The following is a 9,385-nucleotide window of genomic DNA, read 5'->3' as shown; positions in this document are numbered from 1 at the left end:
TGAATCAACTGATATTACTGACTTGGTACAGGTTTTATATTTCATTCAGGTCATAACAGAAGATTTTCTTTGCTATGAAGAATTACTCTGGGCATTCTTGCAAACAGAGCACGGGAAATAGATATCTTCAACAACTTTCAAGATAAATGTCATGAAGTTGGACTGAATTTAGTGAATTTAGTGAGTGTATGTACAGACAGTGTACCTTCCATGACAGGAAAACATGAAGTGTTTATTGCACTTAAAAAAAGTATTAACAGATCAGATGCTCTCATTTCTTTTCATTGTATCGTGCATCAACAAAATCTCTGTGCTAAAGCTACTATTTTATGTAACACTTTGCAACAAGCTATAAGTATTGTTAACTATATTCATGCAAATGCAACATGGCATTGTCAGTTTTGTAACATGCTAAAAGTTGAACAATGAAGTATTCAGTGTGGATTTGCCATATCATTCTAAAGTGCATTGGCTATTTCAGGGACAGGCGTTAGCTAAAATTTTATCTCTGTGAGAACAGACAGTTAAATTTTATGAAGAGCAGAATGAGCACTGTGAATAATTGAAAGATTTCTATGCTGCATTTCTGTGTGATATCATGTCAAATCAAAATGACATGAATATTTCTTTGCAAGGTAAAACTAAATCTATATATTATACGTAGCAAAAAAAAATCCATCAAAAAAGCAATCTTTTTTTCAAAACACTTCTTCAAAGGGAAATTTCGGATGAACATTTTCCTTAGAAAAGGTCATCGATGAGCAGGATGATATATTCGAATCATTTCAAGAATATGCAGCTGTTTAGACCTATCAATTGGAGAATACAATGAGCGGTTCATTGACTAAGAATCATTACATCACACTCAAATTAGCATTTCAACCTCACTTAGTTGATATCACCAAGGCATCTAAAGAACTACTGATGGAATTGGTTGAGCTCTCAGTAGATGACATTTTAAAGTCATTGTTTGATGCTAAGAAAAATCCAATTGAAATGTGGAAAAATGTAGTAGAATATCCATGCCTTCAGCAACGTGCCTGACAAATTCTCTCTTGCTTCTCAATGACTTATTGCTGAGTCTACATTTTCCTATCTAACCCAAATCAAGATGCCCTTAAGATCACAAATCACTGATACCCATCTAAAGATCAACTGAAACTGCACACCTCCATGTTGCAACCAAATATTCAAATGCTTTCCAACAAAAAGCAGATGCAACAAAATCATTAAAAGTTTAGTTAACTTTAAAATTAACAAATAGTTTATACTTTTTGAAATTATTAAGTACATAGTAGTTAGATTTTTACAAAATAAATGTGCATTTTTGAGTATATCTAATTAAGGTTTCTTGAATGTGGCCTTATTTGATTATATTTGATTAATGCAGCCTTCCAGCATGAAAAGATTCCCCACCCCTGTTTTAGCCAATCTGATAGTTGTGAGATGATATCTCAAAGTTGTTTCAATTTGCACTTCTCTAATCAATAGTGATTTAGAGCATCTTTTCATATGACTATACATAACTTTGATTTCTTTATTGAGAAGCTGCTTGTTCATATCATTTGACTATCAATTGGAAAATGATACATATTTTTATAAGTTTGACAAAGTTCTGCATAAATTGAAATATGAGACCTTTTTATGAGAAACTGATGATAAAATTCCCCCCTCCCAGTTTTCTGTTTTCCTTCTCATCTTGGCTACATTGGTTTTATTTGTAATCAAAATTATCCATTTTACATTGTGCTCTCTGTCTCTGTTTATTCATAAATTCTTCTCCTATCCATAAATCTGATAGATATATGTTTCATGTTTTTATAATTTACTTAAGATATCTCCCTTTATATCTAGATCACGTATCCATTTTGACTTTATCTTGGTAAATGGTGTAAAATACTGGTCTATACCCAATTTCTGCCAGATTGCTTTCCAGTTTTCCCAACATTTTTTTTATCAAATAGTGAATTCTTATCCCAAGAGCTTGAATCTTTTCTTTTGCCAAACATAAGGTTACTGTAATAATTTACTACTGTGTATTGTATGTCTATTCTGTTCTACTGATCCACCTTTCTATTCTTAGCCAGTACCAGATAGTGTTGATAATTACCACCTTATAATATAGTTTAAGAGTTGGTACTACTAATTCTCCTTCCTTTACCTTTTTTTCATTAATTCCTTTAATATTCTTGAGCTTCTGTTCTTCCAAATGAATTTTGTTATTATTTCTCTAGCTCAATAAATTTTTTTAAAAATTTAATTGAGATGTTATTGAATAAGTAGATTAGGTAGAATTGTCATTTTTATTATATTGGCTCTGCCCACCCATGAGGAATTAATATGTCTCCAATTATTTAAATATGACTTTATTTGCATTAAAAGTATTTTATTACTCTGTTCGTGTAGTTCCTGGGTTTGTCTTGGCAGGTATACTTCCAGGTATTTTATGGTTATTTTAAATGTGGCATCTCTTACTATCTTTTCTTGTAGGGTTTTGTTGTTGATATATAAAAGCGCTGATTATATATGTAGGTTTATTTTATAGCCTGCTAATGTGCTAGCACCCTGGACCATCATCAGTTATTTGGACTTTTGTCTTGCCACTGTACTTTGATAACTCTGGAGGAAAGAGTGACACTGATGACTTTGCACAGCTCTGCCCCATTTAACTCCAGTTCATGCACAAGTCAAGATACCACTCTCATGATGTCGTTGGTCCTCTTTAAGAATGAAGGATGAACAACAACCACCACTTTGCTAAAATTATTCATTGTTTCTCCTAGCTTTTTAGTTGAATCTCTAAGGTTTTCCATGTATGCCTTCATATCAAGTGCAAAAAGAAATAGTTTTGTTACCTCATTGCCCATTTTGATTCCTTCAATTTTGTTTTCTTCTCTTACTGCTTTTGCTAGCATTTCCAATACAATATTAAATACTATTGGTGATAATGAGCATCCTTGTTTTACTCCTGATCTTACTGGGAAGGCTTCTAGCTTAATCCTGTTACAAATAATACTTGCTGATGAGTTTCAGTAGATGCTTCTTATCATTGTAAGGAAAAAACCATTTTTTGCCTATGCTTTCAAGTGTTTCTAAAAGGAATGAGTGTTGTATTTTGTGAAAAGCTTTTACTATGTCTATTGATATAATCATATAATTTTTATTACTTTTGTTATTGAGTCCAAAAATCCTTAAAATATCTCTCCTCAATTTATTTTCCATGTCAGTTGTTTTTCCTATGAGATATTTCACATCTTCTTCTTTTTTTCTGTCTCAGTGTTTAGCTTCCATTTGCCCAATTCTCATTTTTAAGGAATTATTTTCTTTAGTGAGCAGTTGTACTTCCTTTTCCTTTTGGTCAATTCTACTTTGTAAGTAGTTGTTTTCTTCAGTTCAATTTTTTTTACATCTTTCTCATTTTTTTTTGCTTCCCAAATTGTTGACTCTTTTTCATGATTCTCTTGTATCACTCTCATTTCTTTTCCCAATTTTTCCTCTACTTCTCTTATTTGATTTTTTTAATTGAGCTCTTCCAGGAAGTCTTGGGAAGGGAGGGGAAGAGGCTGATGCCAGTTCACATATTTCTTTGAGGCTTTGCATGGAGCCATTTGGACATTGTTGTCCTCTTCTGAGTTTGTTTTGATCTTCCCTGACCCTACAGTAACTTTCTATGGTCAGTTTCTTTTTTTGTTGTTTGCTCATACTTTTAACTTTATGTTAAAGTTGTGCTTTGTACATGGGGAGCTATATCCTTATAGTCCTTTAACTTTCTGGACCAATATCCCATCCCTGGTCACCATTCTCCTTCGTGTATTGTCTCTCCCATTAGAATATAAGCTGAGGGCAGGGACTGTCTTTGCTTTTGTATTTGTATCTGTAGCACTTAGCACAGTGATTGGTCTGAGCTTCAGGTTTTTCATGCTACTGATTTCAGGGCTAATTCTGGAGTCCCATAAGTTTTTGGTTCTTCCAAGGTGGTATGATCTAAGGAGAGGTGTACTCCCCTATCCCTAGGAGAAAGACATGCTTTGGACCTGCTGAATAGGTAGGTCCCTTCCTTTTGGACCTCCACTAGCCAAATAATTACAGTTAATAGAGAGTACAGAATGTATTTTCTGTTCCCCATCTTACTGGTTTATTCCTTTTCTAATCCTCCAGAAGTGGGATCTATGTGGGCAACTCTGTTCTTTCTCCAATAAGTATGCTGCACAGGAACTCTCCTTATCACTAAAAGGCTAAGTCTCCAAACTCTGCAATTTGGAATTACTTTTGAGTCAACTCCCACAGCTAGCATTGCCTATGAAGAGTTCCTTCTCTGACTAGCAGACTAGATTCTTGCATTATGTTACCTCAGAAATTTGCTCCACTCTTATTTTAAGACTGCCTTCTGAGACAATGCAGATAAATATATTTAGTGTCTGTGGATTCTCCAGGATGCTCCACCATTTCCCCAGCTACTCCCATCTCTTAGATCAGGGGGAAAAATTCCACTCTCTGGTCTCTGATTTCTGACTTATGTCCATAAAATTGTAGATGAGTACATGTAGCTAACATGTGATTCTGTTCTAATGAAGCCATTATCTGATTATACTCTCATAACCTATCATGGCTTCACTTGGCAGGTGGGGAAGGCACAAAGGAAAAGATGGAAAGAAGCCAAAAAGGGATGATTGTGTTTGTCAGTTCACTTTTATAGTTCTGCCGAAAGGGTGGCTCCTCCCAACAGATTTCATATTACCAAAAGTTCCAGCCAATTTAATCATCTTGGGGGCATCCCGAGTCACTAGACTTAGTATTTTTTTAACACAACAAAGTACACAATGTGCATCACATATGGAGTCCCCATAAGAGCTATCCTCTGCAAGTGTACATGCACTCAAAATGATAGCTCACAAGTCCTCACTAGTGGGTTTCTTTTTCCTTTAGTGAGTCAGAAAACACAATTAGCTCAAAAGCAAAGGCATTTAATGAAACAACACTGTAAAGTTTGTAAGAGAACATTTCCTTACAATATCACAGACAGTGGGTTGGCCATCTCCCATATACCTGCCAGTACCTTGACGCCTATGATATCAGAGATTGGAAAGCAATCATTTTGCTATAAAACTCCTGGCCCTCACCTGCATTGTGGAAGTCCTTCAATTGATAATGGAACCTGGGCATCCCCTGCCCCCCACCACCAACCCCAGTGAATGAATGAGAAAGAAATTTTATTAAACACTCACTTTAAACCAATCACTGTGCTAAGTGCTGCAGATACAAATACAAAAGCAAAGACAGTCCCTGCCCTCAGCTTATATTCTAATGGGAGAGACAATACATGAAGGAGAATAGTGACCAGGGATGGGGTATCGGTCCAGAAAGTTAAAGGAATGCTGAATGAGACTATGAGGGTATAGACTGACATATCTCATCATGGAACACTAGTAGAGTTGATTTGATTGACCAGAACTACCCAGAACTAGGGGTGGGGTGGGGAAGAAAACTTGTTTACCTTTGCAAGATGGTGAACAAGGCTGTGGAGGAGACAACCACACAGTAGGCTATCAAGTGAAGTATGGTGGCTTAGGCTTTCCTGAAATAGTTATCTGAATGTATAGTTTATTATATATTTTTTTAAGCAAAAGGATATGAAATGGAGAGTCACAGTTGCATAGAGTATCTTCTTTTTGTGTTCTGTGTATATGAAAATGCCTTTTTGTTGTTGTTGTTTGAATTCAGAATAGAGATTTTTTTGTAATGAGAGCAGTTTCTGCCATCCATCTTTTTATGTTAGGGTTTAGAGGCTTTAGGAAAATGAAATCCCCACATGCTTAGTCATCAGACTAAAGAAAAACTTCAGCTGCTTTGCTTCTGATAAGAGACTATGTCTATCCTCAGAGCCATAGACATGACAGACTTTTCTCCTCCAAAATAAAAGTCCTCACACTCTTTTGAAATATAGTTAACAGTCATGTAGTGAAGTGACATCCAAAGGCATTGCCTATTTTTAAATCTACACTTTCTGGTCACCAAGGACAGTGTCACTTATCCCAATACTTTGTATAATTTAGGGTTAAAAAAAGTCTCGTTGGTCCTTGTTGCCAAACTGCACTACTTGAGAGACATTCTATGGACTTCTCTTTCACCAAACCATGAGTCTGCTTGGTCTGCACTCTACTCGTTTTCCCAGTTTTGAAGTTAATTTTTGGTTTCTGATACAAATGAATGGGAATTGTGGTGGCTGGGGTAGAGAAAGTCAAAGGAGCAACAGTCATCAAATGAATTACCCCACAATTCAATTCTTTTTTTTTTCAAATTCCTGCCTTTATTATAGAAAGATAAATTGATGCGCAGATAGATTGTGTAGGTAAATAGATAGGTAGATAGATGATAGATGTGTATATGCCATATGTAATTGTCTTCACACATATGTATGTACCAATAAGTCTTTCTAGGCTTTGAGCTAAGCTCTACAGTAATATATGATTAAATACTAAAATAAATGCCATAAAATTTCAGAAAAAAAGTGTTGACTAGAGTAATCAAGAAAGTATTGATGAGGGGCAGCTAGGTGATGCAGTAAGTAGAGCACCAGCCCTGGAGTCAGGAAGACCTGAGTTCAAACTCAGCCTCAGACACTTGACACACTTCCTAGCTGTGTGACCTTGGGCAAATCACTTAACTGCAATTGCCCTGCCTTTCCCCTTCTAAAACAATTTAAAAAAAAAAAAAGAAAGTATTGATGGAGGAAATGGGGATTGAGTTTGCAGCACAGAGTTGGAGAGGGACAGGTGAAAATTTCATGGAGGATCTTCCTGTGGGCAATGATGAACCACTGAAGATTTCTGAATACAGAAATGACTTCAAATAATTGTTTTTAGTAAGGTTAAAGTGTTTATAATGGATAATCTATTTATAAGATGGGGGCGGGGAGGATCAGGACAAGGTGGAGAGGGATCTTTTTATTCTTACCAGTAATTATGGCTTTATTTTTCTGTTTTTAGGATCTGGGAAGCACGTATACCACTTATAAAGACTAACCTTTTTATGATGGTCAAAGGGAATGCAGTAGCTTTACAAGATTGCTATATCGCAGATTTTATCTTTTTATTGTCTCATGTTTCCCTAACTTTCAGTCAGAATTCTACATACGTAAAAATGACATCGAGTCAAGAAGAATATATACTTTTTGACTGGCCCCCATGTTTTCCTGCGTCTGTTGCAACAGTTTCCCATTGGGAGACTCTTTTTACAAAGGATGCTTTCAATACTTCAGAGAGGGTCAGAATACCCCCCAACATCCTGACCGATGAAGAAAGGCTAAATATACAAGAAATTTGCCTAATAGATGAAGGAATAGTAGTTTTAACAGCAGGTTTTCTTTACCTGAGGACAGAGAAGGATTTCATAAAACTTGACGAGAAATTTGGTATTCCTCCGAATGTTACTGGAATCAGAACAAGAACCTTTTGTTGGCCTGAATATACACCAAGGGTTAGTCCAAGTTTATTGTTGTTCTTTGTCCTTGAAGGTCTTTTATATGTTGGTGTTTTACATTCCCTGAATATGAACAACATGGAAAACAGAGGGTTTGAAAATGTGATAAAATCCAGTTTAGTTATAGAGATGGGGACTGAACTTGTGATTTCCCTGGCATAGGGAACACATTGGTAAAGAAGATCTGTCTACCAATGCAGGTCAGCATCTCCTCTGAAACTTAGTATGAGTCTTAGAGTTGCCTAGAGCACAAAGAAGTTAAGCAACTTGAGGATAGTTGCACAGCCAGTATGTGTCAGAGACAGGACATGCTTGATACCAGGTCTTACTGGCTTGAAGTCCAGCTTTCTATCCACTTCATATGCCCCTCTCCTTCCTCTTTAAACCCACCAATTCACCACTGCTATTAAATCCTATTAAATCCATTTAACCTATGTACAGTATCAGATCCTCACAGAATCACTGAGTGTTAGAACCAGAAAGAGCAATTTTCTTTTTTTAAAATAAATGATTTATTTTTAGCTTTCAATATTCACTTCCGTGAGATTTTGAGTTTTAAATTTTCTTCCCCTCCTTTTCCTCCCCCCTCACCAAGACAGCATGCAATCTGATATAGGCTCTACACATACATTCATATTAAACATATTTTCAACATTGGTCATGACGTAAAGAAGTGTGAGAACCAATGGGAGGAACTACGAGAAAGAAGAAACAAAGCAACAAAAGAAAAGGGGAGCAAATAGTATACTTCCATGTGCCTTCAGACTCCAAAGTTCTTTCTCTGGATGTGGGTAGGATTTTCCATCATGAGTCTTTTGGAGTTATCTTAGATCCTTGCATTGCTGAGAAGAGCTAAGTCTATCAAAATCAGTCATCGTACAATGTGGCTGTTACTGTATATAATGTTCTCCTGGTTCTGCTCATTTCACTCAGCATCAGTTCATTTCCAGGTCTTTAGTCCTCCTGCTCATCATTTCTTATAGTACAATAATAATCCATAATAATCACATATCATAACTTGTTCAGTCATTCCCCTGCTCATCATTTGTTATAGCACAGTAGTATTCCATTATATTCATATACCACAACTTGTTCAGCTATTCCTCAATTGATAGACATCCCCTCAATTTCCACAGAAAGAGCATTTTCTAGACCAGAGAAGAGTTCTTGAACAGGGATCCACAGATAGATTCAGAAGGAGGTCATTTGGAAGGGTAAAAAAAAGTTACACCATTATTTGCACTGAGCTCTCTACCTGAAATTTAGCATTTCCTTCAATTATGAGAATAGGCATAAAACCCTTGAAAAGGGTGCCATAGGCTTCAACAGACTGCCAAAGGGATGCAGGATAAAAAAAATTCTAAAGAACTCCATGCTCTAGATCTCATTTTTACAGTTGAAACATCTGAATACTAAAGAAATTATGTAAATTACTTAAGGTCACAGCGCTACTAAGTGGCAGAGCCTGTATTCCAACAGGTCTCCAGGTCCAATGATTATTCCATCGCATGCTCCCTTCTTTCATCAAAACCTTCACAGAATGCAGAAGGACTTCGGTTTGAATTGAACATGGCACTTATAATCAGAGATGCACATTTACAATCCAAGCCATGCTTTCTACACACTTATGTAATAAATGCTTATTGGATTGGATTATAGAGAAGCAAAGACAAGCAGCTTCACAGGCATATCTCTGGGTAGCATCATTTGTTAATTCTATGCCTTTGATGGGGAATAATTAAATATGGTCTATTCAATCAGTAAACATTTATTAAAACCTACCATGTATGCCAGGCGCTGTGCTAAGTGCCATTTAAGGAATGACTGCAATGATGCTGTGCTATTTCAGTGTTATTTAAACAGGCTACCATTCTGCAATAGGGTAGTTGTAAAAGTGTTGGAAAAA

General features: G+C 36.1%; 1 protein-coding gene across 1 annotated transcript in view; it reads left to right on the top strand.

The window, feature by feature from the left end:
- Positions 1-9,385, top strand: part of CATSPERE (catsper channel auxiliary subunit epsilon) — a 159,602-nt gene that overhangs the window by 39,841 nt on the left and 110,376 nt on the right. The window contains exon 4 of the mRNA XM_036755546.1: positions 6,987-7,476. Within this exon, the coding sequence (XP_036611441.1) occupies positions 6,987-7,476 (490 nt within the window). The remainder of the gene's footprint in view (positions 1-6,986; positions 7,477-9,385) is intronic.

This window comes from Trichosurus vulpecula, chromosome 4 (genome assembly GCF_011100635.1).
Source record: "Trichosurus vulpecula isolate mTriVul1 chromosome 4, mTriVul1.pri, whole genome shotgun sequence".
Taxonomy (NCBI): domain Eukaryota; kingdom Metazoa; phylum Chordata; class Mammalia; order Diprotodontia; family Phalangeridae; genus Trichosurus; species Trichosurus vulpecula.
This window is presented reverse-complemented; position numbering and strand designations above follow the sequence as displayed.